Here is a 20846-nt window from a genome sequence, read left to right as displayed (position 1 = left end):
TGAACCTATGGGGGACATTACAGTCACACCATAACAGTCTCAAAGAGTAAGCTCTGAACACATAGTGAGAGCCTTATGGTTGGCCTTTTGGAAGCTTGGAAAAAAGGTGATACCATCTTTTTTTTATGATATGTGCTCAGAGGTAACCTTTCTCCTCTGGGTGTTAGGTCATGGCCTGATGTTTTCATAGATATATCTTAACAGGTAAGTTTTCCTGAAAACCAGTGATGTCCTGGGTCTACATAAAAGACACAAAATGAAGGTCTTGTAGTTCGTGTAGAGTTCTAACAGACATGCACAAGGAACTGGTCCTAAGAACTTCTTGATGCTTTTTTGGTAAATGATTTTCTTCTGAGGATTGTTTGCCATGACAACTGCCAGCCTTCTGTGTTATCTTACTTATTGCTCACATCCTTCGAGAGCAGAGCAACTGTCATTGTGTTTTTGTGCATTACTCTAGATTTCCCTTTGCAATAAGGAACATACACATTGCCATACCAAAGTGAGTTTATTGACATTCCTTGAAGGTGGAGGATGGAAGAGAAAGCCTGAGTATCACGTGACATTTCTTTTGTTGATGTAAGCAAAATACGCCCAGTAATGTGGACTTCTGCTATTTATTAGAACAAAGACTTTTTAACAAAATTGTTACGGACATTTCCTCAGGTAAATTGGAAGCTGCAGGAAGAGGCTAATGGAACAATATTTATACACTACCTCTAGGCACCTTTTCTCTACAAGAACAAAGGGACTACATGTCACTGACACGAAGATAATACTTTCTCTTTTGGACTTTGTGGTTGATGGAATATTCATCTCAAATTTTTATGATTATAGTATTGCAAAAATTTTAATAATGAACACTGAAACACATAATAATGATGATGATCATGTTAATAAAGCACCACATTTGTCATGTAAAGTTTAGATTACTGTCATTTGAAAGTGTTTCATCTTGACTGGGAAAACATTTGTGGCAACTGAGAAATTTTTTGAACACATATGGCTTGACACATGCACACATGTGATTGAGATTTCCCGGAAACCTCAGGTCATTGCTTGTCACAGAAATATTCCTACTGGGAAAGGACACAGGGGCATGGGTTAAAAAAAAAAAAGATTTAAATCTTGCATGCATAAAGTCTGCCAAAAAATTTATCTTTTAAATTTCTCATTTAACTTCAGCAAGTTTTGTGCTGTAACAGGATCAGCATTAAAAACTATCACACCCTCTGTTTCATATCGGTATGTTGTCACAAGAGCCTTGAGAGTTATAGAATACTACTATCTCTGCAGACTCAATTTCTATTTTTGGGGTTGTTGTCTTTGTATTATATTAAAAAAGTCTGTGGCACCCACAAAATTATTATAACCCTTATAGCACTTTTAAAGCACTTCAAAATTGTAACATACACTTTCTTTTATTATTCTTGTTGCCTTATAAGTGTATTATGTTCTTATTAAAATTAACTCTAAAATACATTGTCTTAATGAAGTTATGCCTTATAAGTGGTTAATTTTGCAACTGCCTTCATGGAAAATATAAATTTAAAAAATTGTTGGTAACAAATACATCTGTCTTATCCACTGAATTATGTGACTTTTCTGTGGTTCACAACTCCACCTTTTAAATATTAATGGAAGAAATGATTTCTATAGCCACTTCACTATGTATAAATACATACATATACATAGTTCTACATGTATGTACACACATGTATATATTGAAGTTATATGTAGTATTAAAATCAGCTTCACCTATGAGGTAAAAAGGGTCATTCCATGACAGGTTTCTGAGAGCCTCTTCTCTTTGATTTCCTTCTCCACACGAGGCTGAAGTGGAATGCTGGAGCTCTGTAAGCAAGCTTTCCACTCTCTCAGGTGACTTTGACATTGTATCTCTTTGTGGCATTTTGTATTTTTATGAAATGTTATTGCTGTTATGATTAGTGGATACATGTAGAGCCATGGCATCAGTGTGGAGGTGGCTGGTAATTAGCAATTAAATGAAAAACAATTTATGCCCAAATGAGTTATTCATATATAATTTCTATGATAATGTATTCTTCCTATATATGGGTATAATAAATAGTAATTAATCTAATTAAAAGACAGTCATATTTATGTAAATTATAAAGCTTTCCAGGAGCAATCTTTATCTTTTGAGCAAAGTTCTTTTGAATGCCTGACAAACAAGTGCTAAGATAAGGTTAAAGACTTGAATTAGTGGGTATTCATTATATATGTACAACAGCAGTTCTAAAGATGCTGCTCAGAGTCAGAGTAAGGATATGGCGAGAGTGACTTTTCATAGTCCTTCTGTTCTAAATTCACAAATGACAGCTCTGTTAGAACTTAGTACTCTTCAGATACTGAAATGTATATAAAATTTTACCTATCCCTTGAGATGTACATCATACAACCCATACTGTATCCTAGCTTAGTAAAAATTCTTCTTGGACAGCAATGCAGAGTTAAGTTTCTATGACATGTACCTCCTGTTTGACAACATATACATAGCAGCAAGAGGCGCAGGGCATTGTAAATTATTCCTACTGGTAAAATGTTTTATTTGAGATTCAGAGAACACAAACTGGCCAGACACAGACTGCTATACTGAGCCACAAGGCATGACTTCATCTTAAGTTAACTTTGCCTTGCTTTCTCACAGTTCTCCTGTGTTTTAGAATCTTTGTCTTACTTTCTGATAGTTCTCCTTTGTTTCAATATATTTAAAACAACAAAAGGACATTTATATAGTTGGATCTGTTTTAGCTCTTCTTTTCCCAGGTAAGAAAAAAACACTTTCACTTATGACATATTTCAGACAACATATATAACACAGTTACAAAAATAGCAAATGGTTGCAGTTATCTCAAATATAATCAAGAAGTCAGGCTGTCTTTAGAGCCTGCCGGTATTTTTCTAAAAACATCGTTTCCGAGATATCATTTTACTGAATGCTAAAATAATCTAGGTTTTTTGACACTCATGTGCCTGTGGAGGATTGCTATAGACGATGCAGAAATGCATATTGCCCTTGGTCCCTAGCCAGCACCATCGCTCACTGCAGCTTCTGATTTACGTGGTTCCTGTGGACAATCAGACACGAAGGGCTTGTACTTAAACACCATGATTACAGAGAGAGAGAGAGAGAGAGAGAGAGAGAGAGAGATTGGAGAGAAGTACAAAAGGTCATTATTACAGTTAAAAACAAAAGCTTTTCCTGACAAGTAAACCTGGCTCCAACAAAAATCATGAGATTATCTGTACATTTTGTGTGTGTATGTGTGTGTGTGTGTGTGTGTGTGTGTATGTGTGTGTGTGTGTTGGGGTGTGTGTGCACACACAGGCATGAACTGTAGCTAGACCAAACAAAACACTAAAGAACTCATGTACTGGAAAAAATGATGTAGTCTGTCTTTTCTCCTGTTTACTTAACGCATTGTATACAACACCAGGAGGACCGCGTCTCGTCCATTAGGCCCTGCGGGTTAAGCTCCACCTTGGACGTGTGCCCGGGTTTGTGCTTCACCAGTGTCAGCTGTTCACTCGGGGTTCGCCTTCCCTAGACTTCTCTGAACCCCCCTGGAGTCCACAGGCCCCACCAACACTGGGATGCGCCGCTTCACAGCAGCGGGACAGGCTGTTCTTGCTCTTGTGGTTGTTGGAAGGGTCATATTTGCACCATATGTCTAGGCCAGTTCAGGCTTATGGGACAGATCAAGAGGTGAATGTAGCAAGTTTTTAGTTTTGCCACTACTGTCCTGTGAATAAAAAGAATGCTTGGGGTGACAGAAGAAGGAAAACAAAGAGTTGATCAGCTCTTAGGTCTGGATTTGGTTGGTAGAAATTATAAAAAACATGGTGGTTTTGCTCAGAGTATATGGGCATATAAAAGCTTGAAATGCTTACAGCTCAATTCTTCCCTTACATGATGGAAATTGAAGTAAACATTTATTACCGTTTGGTCAGTGTAGCATAACTTGCATTCATATTTCATTGTCAGTAATGGAGGTATGTGGAGATATACACAGGCCTTGAGACAGCTGTTTTGTAATATTGCATACAGGCTAGCAGTTCATAGGAAACAGAGGAGATAAGCCTGACGGTGAGATTGTAGAAGGCAGGTCTTCATGCACAGCTTTTGTTCATCCTGATTTGGTTTGAAATAAAAATCATGGGATGCCAAAATCAAAGGAGACTTGATTAAGGGAAAAGGAAAGGGGTCATCCCAGAAAAGGTGATGTCACTGGCCAGATCCATGACAGACAAGGTTCAGTTTCCTCACTCAAGTCCGAAGGTGCTGGTTTCTTCCACCGCTGTCAGCAGCTTCTCATACAGCATGGAGTATGAAGGATACGGAGGCAGATCCAGCCGGTTGAAGCACGTGTGCGCCCTGCACAGGAAAGAAGAGACTGATGAGAGCGCTCCACGGACAGAGCTGGCTCTGGACATCCCGGTGACTGCAAAATGGAATCAACGGTGAGCCCAACCACAGTTTAGAATGACCACAGAACACTGCCAATGCCAACCTACGCCACCTAGCTATGACCAGTTGAGGGAATTGAAGGACTAGAGATGGGTAGGTGGCATTTATCAGCAAAACACACCCCACGGGAACTGTCCCAGAACACCAGAGTTTGACTCTGTGCCATGCCATGACTTGAAATGTAAATGTCATCTGTGATGGAGGCCGAGATATTGTTAGTGCCAAAGGATCACAGTCCCAAACCTGTCCTCGCTCTAATTTCTGAGCCTTGGAAAGGAGTAACTCCTTGGAGGAGTTCATGCTTTGGGATTATGAGATCTCATTCTTCAAGTTGCGTGTGCCTTGGAGACATTTCCTCTGTTCAAGAATACACCTATCACCTGAAGCTAAAGTGCTGGGTTTCCAAAGAAATGCTGAGCTTGGAAGACAACCTTCTGTCCAAGCCCGGGGCACCTACACACCATTGCTCTAGGTTTTTTCGTTCTCAGCCTAGGTTTCATCAGGCCCGAGCTTGCAGGGTCCGCCCTAGACCAGTAACGGCTTCCCTGCCACGCTGCTCACTCATGATCTTCAACAGTGAGTCCCAGAGGCACAGCCACACAGCTTCCTCCTGTGGACCCTCAAACCACCACTGAGTAGCTGTGTTCTACCAGGAAGTGCTGGTTTCTACGAAAACCTTTGATGCTTGTCCTAAGACCAAGCAGGGAGAGAGCTATATGGGTGCAGCTGCAAGTTTATTTTATGCCTTTAAGATGGGATTACTGGTGTGTTGAAATTGTTTTTAGACACCAACTAACATATAAAAGGACACTCAAATAAAATAATAAAATCACAAGGCAAGCATATGTATTAGCGATATCAAACTCTCCTTTGTTTTGAATGACATAAATCAGGTCTGGAACACTGCATGAAATGCTGGGGCTCTGAGGATGGGGAAGATGGTGTGAGGTGTAAGGAAGGAGGGGTGGGGAGAAGGACGCGGGGCCTTCTGCTCAGAGATCATCTAAGGAGGATGCTGGTGTCTTGTCTACCCAGCATCTCTCACTGCTCTTGCTAACAGTTCCCTTCTTGTCTACAGACCTCTCCTTCACTCACCTCTCCTGTTTGTCTGCCTCCTTCACAAGCTCCAGGGGCCTACACAGAACAATCGAGTATCTGGCCTTAAGCCCTAAGGAATTAACTGGGGAGAAACTCAAAAATAGATAGAGATTATTAGAGTACCACCTGGGCACGGTGGCAAACACATTCAGTTCCAACACTTGGGAGGTAGAGATAGGAGGATCCCAGTGAGTCTGAAGCCAGCTTGGGGGCTACACAGTGAGTTTCAGGTCAGTGTGGGCAAGGCTAAAACCCTATGTAAAAAAAAAATACATAAAAATAAACGAGAGATCAGCAAAGTGTTGTGATTGTTAAAATTCAAAAAGATCTGGTTAACTTCAAAAGAAAATAGCTAAAATATTTTATCTATTTCTAGCATACTTGTATAAGGTGAAATCACATACAGTGAATGTAGGACAATAGCAGTGATTTTTTTTGATGTTTCTGGCTGATTCAGTTACTTGAGACCTAAAATTCCCAGTGCACTTTGCTAGCTCAGTAAGGCAGTCAGAAGTGAGGTAGAGCTGACTGACATCTGGATTTTTTCCCCCTGGTCATGTCTGGCTCTTTTGAGTGAAAGTATTACAGAGGAACATCTCATATTTACAAATGAGTTGGAATCAAATGAATTCTGTCCAAGATAATTTTGGGGAAGGCCGAAGTCAGAAAGCACTATCCAGTAGCAGTGAGTCCAAGCCGTATGGACTGTTTGCTGGCCTTGTCTATCGCACTTACCCACAGGTTTTGTTAACACCCCTAGATAAATTCTAGCTTGCAACCCAGAACAAGTGAGTTTATTCTGAAATTACAATTACATTCCTGCTTCGCCCCATCCTGCAGGCATCCCTCTACAGAGCTGGTCCTGGCCCGGCCTGTGCTCAGGACCAAGTGCAGTCAGGCAGCTGTGGGCCAGGGGGGCTGGCGGGTAACCAAAGGCTCGGAAGAGCCATATTCTGACCCCTAGCGAAGCTGCTTGACAGCTCGAGAACGTCACTAATCTTCCCTAGTCTCAGTTTCCTCCATTGTCCATGCAGTTTACAATGCGTGCTGTGAGCACACATAAGTGCCTCTCATAACCCGTGACTCATCATTCCAACCTAAGACTCTCTTGGTAAAGCAACAGTGATTGTGGTTAATGCCTCTCATAACCCGTGACTCATCATTCCAACCTAAGACTCTCTTGGTAAAGCAACAGTGATTGTGGTAATGACTCTCAGAGCTATGCCATTGTGGTGGCTAAAGACCTTGGCTTTTTTCACATGCTATTGAGAAGTGAATCACCTGTGCCTCCTAAATGATGCTTGGAAACCCCTTGAGGCTCTCTGCAGTCATGTCATATAAAATTCCACCCTGCTGATATCAACCTCAGGCTTGAGAACTTAGGGATAGTTATGGATTTGGATGTTGCCAGTCAGTTCACTGTCTATTCTTGAAACTTGTATCATCTATACATCTGATTGCTCTGAATCATCTGCATTTTCCAAGTTATTAATTGAAATGTGACCCAACATGGTGCTAAAGGAAGACTTGCTCCTTCTCTCTATGAACCACATTAAGGTGGCTCAAAAATAAACAGAAGAGACCGAGCGAGGTGTGAGGCCACGAATGTGGCCTACACCTTCCTTTGGTGACAGTCATCTGCAGCAGCCACACTCACTCCAGTGGGTCTGGTCCTCCTGCTGGATGGGCTCTGAACAAACAGAGGCATGTGCTTCCTCTGGCCTGCCCACACTCCATGGAAGCACTGGGCCTCTTTTCCCTGTGAACATTTCTCTCCCCTTAGCTCCTTCTCAGTTTCCATTTCCTCTCCCCTGCTTCCCAGTGGTGTTCTCAAGCCTCCTCCGTTCTCTACTGGCTTTACTGGAAATCAGAGAGTGGGGCTTGTCATCTCAGCCCTACTGACACCTTGAACTTGATAAAATCCTTCTTTTGGAGGCTGTAAGCCTCCCATATTGACTGTAAGACATTAACATACCCACAAGTGTCTCCAGACATTACCACATGTGTAAAATCACTTTTGCCACTAGCCCTTTGAGACCTAGTGCTATAGAAAAAAACTAACTATTAATTGATCCAGGCCTCCAACTCCACTCTGGGCCCAGTATGAGTTTATATCTTCAGCAAATTATATTCACATTACAATTTTGTTTGTAACTTTCAGGCCAGTTGATTCATCTTCCCATGACTCAAGGCTTTGATCTAAGTCCCCACTCTAAGTGTGAACTCTCAAGACTTTCCTCTCCCCTTTGACATTTCCATACTGCACTGTATCACATCTGTTCCGACCTCCACTTCCCTTCCCTCCTCTCCCCTTCTCTTTCCTTCCCTTCAGACTTTTCCTCTGTCTCCTCTTGAGTCCTGTTCAAAGCAAGGAAGGTTTTCTGTCTCCACAAGTCCCAAGTGTCCCTTCATCAGTCCTTTTCTATGCACGGAGGTGACTGACCCACTTTATAGTCTTGAGTTCAGAAATCCTGGGTCATTTCCACTGTCTTCTCAGAGGCATATACTTCTTGGCATCCTCCTGTCCTAGGACAAAGTCTCTTCTTTTCCCTCTCCAAGGCTTGCATTATATTTGGCTTTTTAGGGATGCCTTGACCCAGATGTGAAGAATCTGTTCAGAAGTCCAATGTCTTTCTTAAGGCATGTTTTGTGTGGGCTATCAGTATTAATGCATGTGTTGAGTATTACAGAAGCAAACGTACTACACAATCTGCATCCAGATTAACAAGAGCAACCCGGGTTCCTTAAGAACAAAGCAGAAGCTCAGGATCATCATTGCTTGAGAACTCATCCCTTGGAGCATTCTCATGACATTGTATCAGCTTTCAGACTTGGCAATTTTTCCTGAACACAGGCTGGAGGTTTGTGATTCTAGGACGTGATCATGCTGCACACTCAGCCTGGATTTCCCCGCTCAGCTCAGTTAGACTTCAGCCTCTCATTCACCTTCTCACAGTACATCTTTCATGCCCTGAGTTCCTTGAATTCTCTCTTATATTGTAATTACTTACTGATAGCCTGTGCTGCCCTAGGCTGTAAGCTCCTGTGGGAAGTTCTCTTGTGTCTAGGCTGTAAGCTCCTGTGGGAAGTTCTCTTGTGTCTAGGCTGTAAGCTCCTGTGGAAGTTATCTTGTGTCTAGGCTGTAAACTCCTGTGGAAGTTATTTTGTATCTAGGCTGTAAACTCCTGTGGCAGTTATTTTGTATCTAGGCTGTAAACTCCTGTGGAAGTTCTCTTGTGTCTAGGCTGTAAACTCCTGTGGAAGTTATTTTGTGTCTAGGCTGTAAACTCCTGTGGAAGTTATCTTGTGTCTAGGCTGTAAACTCCTGTGGAAGTTATCTTGTGTCTAGGCTGTAAGCTCCTGTGGAAGTTATCTTGTGTCTAGGCTGTAAGCTCCTGTGGAAGTTATCTTGTGTCTAGGCTGTAAGCTCCTGTGGAAGTTATCTTGTGTCTAGGGTGTAAGATCCTGTGGGAAGTTATCTTGTATCTACGCTGTAAGCTCTTGTGGAAGTTATCTTGTATCTAGGCTATTATGTCCTGTGGGAATTTATCTTGTATCTAGGTTGTAAGATACTGTTGCCTGTTACCTTGTATCTAGGATGTAATCTCTTGTGGGATGTTAAGTTGTATCTCAACCCCACTGTAGGTGCAGATTTACAAGGGTAGGTTATTATCAAGTAATGACCCACACTACATTTCTCTGAAATAAAAACTGAATATTTCCAAATAACTTTATTTTGGAAATCGATCATGAAAGTATATTAGTACTAATTCTGTCTTTTTAGTCTTATTTTTCTCACCAGACTTAATATAAAAGATTCCTTTCAGCTGAAGGTGTCCTTATGATCTGAATAACTGAAGGCAGGCCTGAGAACTACTTCAGGGTTTTCTTTTAACAGAACTCACCAACATCAGGAAACCAAGAAATCTGTGAAAATTAGGTTAGCACTATTGTCCGCTGCAGGGGCTTAGCAACAGTGCTTTGGTGGTGTTAAAGTTGGATGTGAGGATTTTCTCCCAAAGCTCATGTGTTGAAGACTTGATTTCCAATGTATGTTATTTAGGAGCAATAAAACCTGCAAGATAACCCTGCCTTTAATCCCAGCCCTCGGGAGGCAGAGGTAGGAGGATCACCATGAGTTCAAGGCCACCCTAGTGAATTCCAGGTCAGCCTGGGCTAGAGTGAGACCCCCCCCCCCTTGAAAAACCAAACCAAACAAACAAAACAAAACAAAATCACAAAAACAACCTGTAAGATGTGGAACCTAATGAGAGGCAGTCAGTTCACTGGGAGAATGAGAGGCAGTGAGGCCATTCAGGGACATGCCCTCAAGGGGAATATGGAGCCTCAATTCCATCCCCTTTCACACACATACACAGAATCAGGAAGTGAAAAGGACTTCTCTTGCGTATATTTCCACCATGCCTCCCCAGTGCACCCTGCTTACTCAGATCCAGAGCCACTGGGCCGTTTATTGACTGCCTCCAAAGTTATCAGTCCAAAAGGCCTTTCCTTATTTTGAAATTATTATTTCCAGGTGTTTTCCACAGTAATGGAAAGCTGACTAACACAGGAGGTCAGGCAGAAATGGAGATGAATTAAATGTAAATCTTTCATAAAAACATATCAGGATTTCCGGTAAGATGGCGGCATAGGAACCACGCCAAAACGGCTTGTGGGGGGGATAAGAAAAAAATTAAAAGATGACATAATAGGGATCTATGTTTTGTTTTGTCAAAGCAATATGTATCACTATAGTACCAACCAGAAGTATCTCTTATTGCCTGTTGTTTTACTCACCAGGAATATGCTATCCAGAGTGGTATAAACAGGATCAGGAAGCAATGGCACTGAAACTCACTGTGTGTGTGTGTATATGTTTTCTACAACTGTCCCCAAGTCCCAGGGCTTCCTTTTGTGCATTTATCTCATGAGTTTTCGATAGGTAACTATAAAGAAGTCACTGTAGACACACAGGGATATACACTGTCTTTTCTTCACATGTCTTAAAATGTAGCAGAAGGATTGCAGTGGTTAAGGCTGCTGGCTTGCGAAGCCTGTTGACCCTGCTTTGATTCCCCAGTACCAACGTAAAGCCAGACATGGCAAGAGGCCCTGGTGCATCTATCTCTCCCTCCCCAATAAATAAAATATTTAAAATAAATAGGTAGAAGCTAAGCAGGATACAATGACACATACGTGAATCTGTAACTGCCCTATGAAGTAGCAAGTGATATTCTATAGACGTATGCTATGTGGTCAACAGATTATGTGGGGCTTTCTGCACCTTTACAGTAATGTCCATGTATCCTTTACATTTGATAATTCCTTTTAAAATTAAGTTGTGTTTCATATAGATTGGGCAACTTTCCATGATGATGTGTAGATTAAGACATTGCAGCTGAAGTACCTTCATTGAAACCTCACTAAGAATACAGTCACAGAGACACCCCATCTACCTACACGTTTAATGACTCAAATATTTGGGTGACATGAATTCCATCTCAGAAAATAATCACCCAAATGGCACAGTATGCTTTTGTTTTGTTTTAGGGCAGGGAGTTTCCTTAAGTTTAGGAGGAGCTCTGTACCTGGGGAGAGATGTGATCTTCCCCCACTTCTCGATGCAGAACCGCCGAAGCCCATTGCTTCCTCGGAGGGCTGCGAAGCCTTCGTAGGGAACACTTGATGTTCCCGTGACAAACTGGAGCAATCTCAGCCTCTGCTCGTTATTGAAACGCTCCACCGCAGCCCAGAACCAGCGGATCACAAGGTGGCCATCATGATAACCTGATCGGAACCAAGGAGAGAGCGAGAGGACGTAGAGAAAGGAGGAAGGAACAGATGGGAGAGAATGAATCAGACATCGGGGAGGTTAACTGGGGAGCAGTTCTGGATCTGTGACTTTGCTAATGACAGCTTTTAGATAGGCATATCTAAAGCAATTAATGTTAAGTAGGCCAATTTCTAAAAAAAAAAAGCGGTTGAGGAAATAGCTTTTTCACAAAATGACCTTATTACGTTCAGGAGGTGTCCCCAGACATGAGTGCTTTCTATTTTAACAACTGGGCCAAACTCTGACCTGTTCCTGCCTCATACCAACAGAGGCCAGGAATAGAGAGAGGCTCGGCAGAGACAGGTCATCTATGGAGATGGGTTTTTAAAACCATGTCTTCTTTGTTCTGATGACTGGGTCTTGTCACCTAACACAGGTGGTTCTCCAGAGCTTGAGAAAGGATCGAGGTAAAACTCCTGAAGCTGTCGTGGCCCCCAGAGGAAACCCTACACACTCCGCCCAGCTTTTCTCCGAGGCGCGCCTGATCGGAGCTGCTCTGAGGCGTGGGGGCCAGGATTAAGATGCGCGACTCCCCCAACACTGCCAGATGCTCTCACAGATAGGGGAGCTCGATGTGGTAGACAATGAGAAGCTGCGGCATGTACAGTGTTCGCGTTAATGAAGGGAAATGAAGGGCACTTCTGGCCGAGGAAATAGAGAACAATAAGAATGAAGGAAACACGAGGCAATAGGAAGTCATCTGGCACAGCGGGACAGACGATGGGGCCGGGGAGGAAAGCTGCTAGGCCTTCACGAACCCTAATCGTTGAGCAGAAACCCTCTGACCTATCTCAGGCCAGCGTTTTCCTATCAGGTCAGCCTAGGAGAGTCTTGTGGCTGAGTAAACTGGGGGCAGGTGTTGGAGGCTAAGTTGGCACCCACTTGGTTTCTCTCTGTCTGTTAAATTGATTGAGATTGCTGTATAAGCCATTATATGAGGAACGGTCATAGGTTTGCCTTAAAAACCATTAAAAAACACTTCTATGAGTTATAAGCAGTTTCTTGGTTAAGAAAGTTTCCTTATCTGGTAAAACCAATGTTTTAGAAAGACTAGCTTGACAACTGATGGGTTAAAAACTAGGTTGAGAGAGACCATAGTTAGACAAGACCCACATGGCAGGAAACCTGGACTATGGTACAGAGGGTTAAAGTTCCATGGGACCCTCCCTGACAGCCCAAAGGCCCCCCAGAGCCAGCCTACGGACAGAGCGCTCTCCCGAACCTTTCCATAGCAAGGCCAGGGATTAGTTTCCAGAAAGGAAGTTGAGCTTGGAACTGGTGCAATCGGCTGCCTTATATGGAAGTAAGGCCGATTTTTTGGAGTTTTTTTTTTAAAAAAATATTTATTTGCAAAAAGAGAGAGATAGAGAGAAGGGAGACAGAGAAAGAACAGACATGCCAGCGTCTCTAGCCACTGCATATGAACTCCAGATGCATGTGCTCCTTGTGCATCTGGCTTATATGGGTCCTGGGGAATTGAACTTGAGTCCTTTGGCTTCGCAGGCAAATGCCTTAACCACTAAGCCATCTCTCCAGCCCCAATTTTTGGAAGTTTTATAAGAGTGGCGAATTAGGATCAGAGTAGCTCAGTGGCATAGCCTTTGCCTAGCAAGTACAAGGTCTTGTGTTCAATCCCTGGCCCTGCAAGGAACAGCAGTGGATTGGATATGGTGGACCATTCTCCCGCCACAGGAAGGAATGAAGTACTAAAAAGATGCTATGACATAGATGAATCTCAAAGACGTTTGCTAAGTCAAAGAAGACAGACCCAATAAACCGTCTTTTGTATGATTCTGTTTGTACAATATTTTCAAAATGGGTAAATCCACAGAAGCAGAACCAAAATTGATTCTTGCCAGGTGTTGGTGAGAGAGGAGAACAGGAGGCAGCAAAAAACTCCTTACTGGATACAAGTTTTCCTTTTGGGTTGATGAAAATATTTTAGAACTAGCTAGAGGTTATGGTTGTTCAAAATTCTGAATGTACTATTGATTTATTCATTCAAGGGTGGTCAATTATATGCTGTGTAAATTTTACGTTTGCAGACTTCTTTTTCTTTAAATTTGGAATGAGAAAGAGAGAGAGAAAGAATGGGTGTGCTAGGGCCTTCAGCCCCTGTGAACAAAGTCCAGATGCATGCGTCCCCTTGTGGTGCATGTAGGACATCGCATGCTTGTGTCACTGTGCATCTGGCTATGTGGGACCTGGAGATTCGAACATGAGTTTTTAGGCTTCGCAGGCAAGTCCCTTAACTGTTAAGCAATCTATGCATCCCTGCAGACTTTTTTTTTTTAAAAGGAGATGAATTCTATTTGAGACCGCGATGCTGTTCACAGAGTTGCTAGCTTACCTCCTCGGTACTCAGTGTTGTTTCTCCAGTCATTTAGATCGATTTCAGCAGTGCCAGCAATTACCAGCTCCAGCTCCCGAGCGTCAAACACTGACACGAGCCTTGAGTCTACAACCTGAAAGACAGGCTGACTTCAGTGCACAGGCCCCCACATAGGCCAGCGGTATCCACGACTACCAATGATGCGGGTGAGATGGAGGGGATGAAGATCGTTTACAATTTGCAGTCATTTTAAAATTCAAAGTCATTGTGATGCAGAATGTTTGTGTTCCCACAATCCACTGGTGTTGAGATCTTTACCTCCAAAGTGATGGAGGTAGGATGTGGAGCCTTTGGGAGGTGGTTAGACCGTGGGGCACTAACACAAGGTGGGGACCTGGCAAGAAGCTGCCACCTGTAAATCAGCACTGGGCCCTCATCACACGCTGAGTCTGTTAGTGCCTTGATTTTGGCCTTCTCAGCTTCTGAGATTGTGAGAAATAGATTTCTGCTGCCGGTAAGGTCCCCAGTGAATGCTTTTTGTTGTAGCAACACAAACAGATGAAGCATTTTAGAAGATAACCTTTCACAGGCTAGGAACAGAAAATTCATGTGCTTTTTTTTTTTTTTTTTTTTTTTACCACTTTAGACATTCCCTCTGAGAATAATATTACAAGCACTTGATTCAACTTTATGAAATTACATTTAAGTTATCAGGGAACATTTCAATTTAAAGGCAAAAGTCCAAAGCAATTTAAGTGACCTAATAGCTGTTGCCACTGCCATTTCGCTTAAACTGTCCCTATCCTTTCAACAAAATTATGACTCATTTCTCTATTTTCCATTTTTTCTCACCTTCCTTCTTGGTTTCTTCTATTTATTGTCTTAAAGATTTTGAGGCTTATTAGAGCTCTACGCTTTCATTTTGCATTTTTGCTCAATGTGCCAGGCTGTACTGGATGTCTTTGGTGGTGCCGGCTGTGGGTGAACTGGTGACTGGTAGACGGTGGCCAATGCACTTCTCAGTTCTCCCAAGACATGAGAAAACACCTACAGTCGCTCATTTCTATGCTGGAGAAGTGTGAGAGCAATATTTCTGTGCAAAGGAAGTCAAGCATCCATCTCTGTCTTCTCAAATTCAATGCTTGGCATGATTATGTGCTCACACAATTGAATTCCTGCTAGAGAAGATATCACTCCCAGATGTCTTTGCTTCACCTTTTCCTGTTTCAGTGAACCAAAGGAAACACCACTTCCACATATGTGGAAAAGAGCCACCGGGTATTACCAAACTTCTCACTCTGGGGCCATGCCAATGCCAACTTTCTGAGGACCTTTTTTTTTTTATTAAAAAAATTTTTTTTTTGTTGCTATTTTATTTATTTTAGAGACAGACAGAGAGAGAAAGAGGCAGAGATAGAGAGAGAGAATGGGCGCGCCAGGGCCTCCAGCCACTGCAAACAAACTCCAGACGCGTGCACCCCCTTGTGCATCTGGCTAACGTGGGTCCTGGGGAATCGAGCCTCGAACCGGGATCCTTAGGCTTTACAGACAAGCGCTTAACCGCTAAGCCATCTCTCCAGCCCTCTGAGGATCTTTTTTAATACCTACAAGACTTGTTTTTCTCAGAGAAGTCTGGCCCTTCAGTCATCTACACCAGCTAGGACCTCTTTGCACCCTGGGGAGGAGAGCCATCTCTTTGACCTCTTCCTTTCTATTTTCCCTGACTGATAGGAGAAGCCGAGGCCCCCCACAAGGTGCTCGTGACCGTGGCCTGCCTTCCTCTGGCGCCCAGGGCCTCACCTCATAGAAGCCCCGCACCAGCGCCTCGGTCTGCTGCACCACGCCACGCTCTACCCGCCACCTGACCATCCGCTCGATGTACTCCTTCTTGTTCTTCTCTGTCACTTGGGTGTTGGCACCTCCAGACTTTAGCTCTCTTTCCGTCACCTTGTAGGGAAACATGAAGAACAATGCTTATCAGTCTGCTTATATCTAAAAGTGGCAAGTTCACGGTGGCCACACAGGAAGGCCTCACCACGCAGGCTCAGCACTGTTACTTCTTAGCTCTCTTCTTTTCCTGGAAGTCAGGAGAGAGGCCTCGGTATTTTTATAGCAGATTCTTAAGCACCTTGGAAGAGTTACTTATTTTTTTGTTTTGTATCATAAATGAAGCATATTTCCTTAATCAAGAGGTGGCAATAAAAGGTAAATGAAGGTAGATAGCCTAGATTGTCCCTCATGGTGGAGCCAAGTGTCCTGGCACTTCTGTCGGACACTTCATGCCTCTGGCTCCCAGCTGCTGGCTCTCCTTCTGCAGCCGCCCAGGAGCAGCAAGCAGCAGAGGGCAGGAAGGCAACTTTCTGTCTAGGGATGAGGCGGCTAAGCAAGGGCAGCGTGACCTTGAGAAGAAAACAGGTGATGCATCCAGTGTCAGCTTTTGCTCAATGTGTCTCATATATCAGCTGTTTCCCCTAGGAATAACATGATGACATCTTGGAGTACAGATTTTTTTTTTTTCAGGTAGGGTCTCACTTTAGCCCAGGCTGACCTGGAATTCACTCTGTCTTCTCAGGGTGGCCTTGAACTCACAGTGCTCCTCCTATCTCTGCCTCCTGAGTGCTGGGATTAATGGCATGTGCCACCACGCCTGGCTAAGGGCAGAATGTTTTTGTCTGGTAGCCACAGCAAATAATTGAGCACAATGATACAGTGGTAGCCAGGTGTATGGCAATGGTCATGGAGTTACTGATAAGCCTTAGTTGAAGGAGGAAGGGTGGGTACACAAGACCTTCAAGTGAGATTATTCTTGCCTGCATCTTCCCCAGTTGCAAGTGATCTTTGACAGGCAAGATACTATAGCAAGTGGGAGGCTAGGCTGTGTGTCCCTGAGCCTCCACCACACTGCTGGCATCAGAAGGATCTCAGGAGCTGATCGTGCTCTAAAGTCCCTGGTCCTCAGTAGGGTACAACCAGGGCCCAAGTGAACTCCCCTCCCACGTGGGTACAACCACAGTCTCCACTTCAGCCAATCCCTTCCTACCATGCACCCATGAGCCTCTGCCATACCAGCGGCATCACTGGTCACTCTTAAGCTTATTACACTCCAAAGCCCCTTGTACTAAGTAGGGTAGGGTGACCTGGGTCCAGGTGAGCTCCTCCACACCTATGTGTACAACCCCTCACTACTTGACCTGACACCATCCTGATAGGGACTCCCTAGTTGATCACAGTCTGCAGTCTTGGCATTGGAGAGACCAGGTATTCCAGGGTCCAGCCCAACCTGCCAGGAGACTGACTGTACACTCAATGAGTGACCTGCTCAGATTCACCGCACCAGCCTAAACCTGCACACGGTGAGAATGCCAACCCGCCCTCACTCTGACAAGGCTAAATGGGTCACTCAGCATGGGCTCCACAGGAGCTGCTACCACTGCATTCTTAGACAGACAAAAAGTTTATCTCAAGATGGACAATCCCCAAACCAAAACAAATAACGTAAGAAATCAAGGCAAGACATCCCCACCAAGAATGCCTAGTCCCATAGTGGAAGCCTCCAGTGGAAACTCAGAGGAAACTCCAGGAACATGCACCCACCCTTGCCCTCTATCCCTTCTCCTGTCTCTCTCCTCACCACCTTCTCAGGCGTGATTTAGAATGTGAAGGTGCCTCATAGAGCAAACCAGACTTCCACCTGCAGTGCGCTGTACTGCCCGGCTCTCCACACAACTGTCAAATCTGGAGATGCTGAGTGTCCTGGTTCTTGACACTGTAATAAGGGAACGTGGTATTTAACTGTAACTTTAATTTACATTAAAATATCTACTTGTGTCCAAAAAGAAGAAGAAGGAGAAGGAGGAGGAGGAGGAGGAGGAGAAAGCTGGGCGTGGTGGTGCACACCTTTAATCCCAGCACTTGGGAGGCAGAGGTAGGAGGATCGCCATGAGTTCGAGGCCACCCTGAGACTACATAGTGAATTCCAGGTCAGCCTGAGCTACAGTGATGCCTTATCTTGAAATACCAATATATACATATAATGTACTTGTGGGCTGAAGGGATAGCTTAGTGGTTGAGGCACTTGCCTGCAAAGCCAAAGGTCTTGGGTTCAATTCCCCAGGACCCATGTAAGCCAGATGCACAAGGTGGTACATGCATCTGGAGTTTGTTTGCAATGGCTGGAGGCCCTGGTGTGCTCATTCCTTCTCCCTTTCTCTTTGACTTTCTCTCTCTCAAATAAATAAAAAATTTAAAAAATCTACTCATATTCTTTTCCCAGTAATTACCTATCTATATGTTTTTGCTAGTTTTCATTTCTTTCTTTCTTTGGGAGTCAGGTTGTGTTGAGACAGGGTCTCATTATGTAGTCCAGGCTAGCTTTGAACTTATGATTCTCCTGTATCAGCCTCCTGAATGCTAGGATTGCAGATGTGCATTATCACAACCTCTTTGCATTTTTTTTTATATTGAGAGACTATTTATTGACCTGTGGGATCTCTTCCAAAATAAATAACATTAAGATAATAATAACAAAAGACCAGTGTCGTATATATGCATGTGCTAGAGTCATAGAAAGAAAATGGGAATGGCAGTTCACAGGAACCAGGACATGGGAAAAATGAAAAGTTATTGTTTCATTGGTAGAGTTTCAGTTTTACAATCTGAAAAGTTCTGGTGATTAAATGTCAATATAGTTATTTATACTGAAGTGTACATTAATACTGAACTGTACACTTAACGATGAAGATAGTTAAATTTTATGTTATGTTCATTTCCTAAGCTCATGTCACACAAACCTGTCCAAAAACCTCTTCATTCACAGTGAAAGTGAGGTCGAGGATGTCTGTGATGTTATTGTCCTTCATCCACTGTAGGCTTTGGTGGAACTCCTCATCCAAGTACTCCAGATCGCTCAGATCACAGGGCCTGGATAAATTCAAGGAGGCAGCAAGACAAACAGAGTGAGTAAATGGCTGCCAGATCTTACTCAAAATGTGACTGGTTAAAACTTTGTTGGCTTAGTCTAATAATTTGATACTTTTGAATATGCTGATGATAATCTTGGTCCATTTAATAATTTTGCTATGAAAAGGAGCTGCTTATATTAATAAACATGGAGAAATTGCTTATTCATTAACTTTCATTTTAAAACAAATAAATCATAAACACTTCTACTTAACAGCTTAACATAATGTTTGCGATATTACAATTTTTTACATAAACTTATCATATTCATTGTATAGTGTTTTGCTAATAGAGTCATCCCTTATACCCATAAAATATGTTGAAATGCCATTTTTTTTGAGGCAAGCCCACCAGTCTGCCTTTTTCTTATGAGACAGGCGGGGGGGAGATTGGAATTGGCACATCAGGGCCTCCAGCCACTGCAATCAAATTCCAGGTGTGTGTACCCCTCACATGCAGGTGTGACCTTGTGCGCTTGAGCCACTGTGCATCTGGCTAACATGCGATCTGGAGAGTCGAACATAAGTCCTTAGGCTTTGTAGGCATCTTAACCGCTAAGCCATTGCTCCAGCCACAAATGCCTTTTTATTGCATGGAAAGGTCATGTGTGATGTATAAGCACTCAGAACAAGAAACTCACAGAAACTTAAAAGAAATGGTTTGAGTAAAATGACCCAAAGGGCCAGATACACCAGAAAAGTCTGTGATGTCACCCTGCACACAGGGATGGACAGAGCAATGGCCGGCAATATACTTACAGCCTCAGGAGTGCCTTGTAGAAGGGTCTTGTGAAGAAAGCATCCAGAAGGTACTGATGGATCAGAGCCAGACCTAGGATACGACCACTAAACCTGAACCTGGAACACAGACAAGGCAGAGAAATTCAGGGCTAGAGGGAATTTCCATTGCTGAGTGTTTCAATTTTTATTTTATTTTTTGGTGATGTTGGGGTCAAGTCCCGGGTATCACATATATATACATATAGGGCAAGTAATGTGCACTGACCTACACCACACCCCTGTTTGACATGGATCTCTATGGCATCATCTTAAAATGTTTACTGAGTTTACCTCTTGGTGTTGTAAGGAGGTACCCATTCTCCTTATTAGTTACCATAAACAATGCTCCATGGTTGGTATGTCCTAAAGGAAACCTCTCCTCTGTGACTAGTTACAGCCACGTTTTCAGAATTCTTCTCAACTTGCAATGCTTGATGAAGAGACGCATAGCTGGCAACAATGGCAAGAATAAGTGACTACCATGTGCTCAGCCTCAAACCGAAAATCTAAACTAGCCCTTCACAGCTGGTGACTGTGAAGCCGGCCTCAAAGAGGGCCTAAGTCACCCCTCCAAGGCTCAGGGAACTTTCAGGAAGAGGGGGCGGAAAGGATGGGAGAGCAGGAAGATGGGGAGGAGTGCCATGAAATGCTGTTTTCCGGCCAATCCCTGGCTATTCACTTGTGAATTCACACCAACTGTGGTTTTCTGCACAAGTTGGAGTCTAACAATACGTCACCATTGATGGGAAGGCTACATGAGGCCCCACACCTCCCAGAATAGCTAATGTCAGCTAATGATTGCTGGGAGAGGGACAATCAGGCTCATCAATGATGTGGCCACTGGTGCGTTGCCCATTCCATGGCAAGCAGCCTTCTACCCATGACCACGCACATAGCCCTAATTTAGCTCAAAACAAAAAGAGACGGGGCATGAAAATTAGATGGCATTAATGGGGAAGAATGAAGGTGTTAGTTGGAGGGGGATAAGATCCAAATATAATCATGTATAAAAATGGAAAAATAAATAAGAAATTAAAAAACACAATTTTTAATAAGATGAATAAATGTATCATTTTACAACAAAATAAGGAAGGAAAAACTAAACATAAACATTTTTTGTTATAATTTCCTAAACAAGAGTAGAAATTTCCATAGTATCTACATTGTGTTTGGTATAATGAGCAATCTAGAGGTAATTCAAAGTATATGGGAAAGTAGTGGGAAGATACCATTTTCTGTAAAGGACTTGAGCATTCATGGATCTCGGTATCCATGGGGACCCTGGACCCAGTGGTCTGTAGACACTGCATTGAACAGTGAGAACCCAGGAGGACACTGGGTGTAACTCCT

The 20846-nt window shown here is 43.2% G+C and overlaps 1 protein-coding gene across 2 annotated transcripts in view; it reads right to left on the bottom strand.

Annotated features, from left to right (window-relative positions):
* Positions 1-489: 489 nt before the first annotated feature.
* The window catches only part of Hecw1 (HECT, C2 and WW domain containing E3 ubiquitin protein ligase 1), a 290938-nt gene continuing 270581 nt past the window's right edge, over positions 490-20846 (bottom strand). For both annotated transcript variants that reach the window (XM_045136063.1, XM_045136062.1), the window contains 6 exons: positions 19476-19574; positions 18549-18678; positions 15559-15705; positions 13777-13891; positions 11182-11380; positions 490-4399 (listed from right to left, as the gene is read on the bottom strand). In XM_045136063.1, the coding sequence (XP_044991998.1) occupies positions 4288-4399; positions 11182-11380; positions 13777-13891; positions 15559-15705; positions 18549-18678; positions 19476-19574 (802 nt within the window). In that variant the 3' untranslated portion in view covers positions 490-4287. The remainder of the gene's footprint in view (positions 4400-11181; positions 11381-13776; positions 13892-15558; positions 15706-18548; positions 18679-19475; positions 19575-20846) is intronic.

The sequence above is a fragment of the Jaculus jaculus genome, chromosome 16 (genome assembly GCF_020740685.1).
Source record: "Jaculus jaculus isolate mJacJac1 chromosome 16, mJacJac1.mat.Y.cur, whole genome shotgun sequence".
In the NCBI taxonomy this organism is placed as follows: Eukaryota; Metazoa; Chordata; class Mammalia; order Rodentia; family Dipodidae; genus Jaculus; species Jaculus jaculus.
This window is presented reverse-complemented; position numbering and strand designations above follow the sequence as displayed.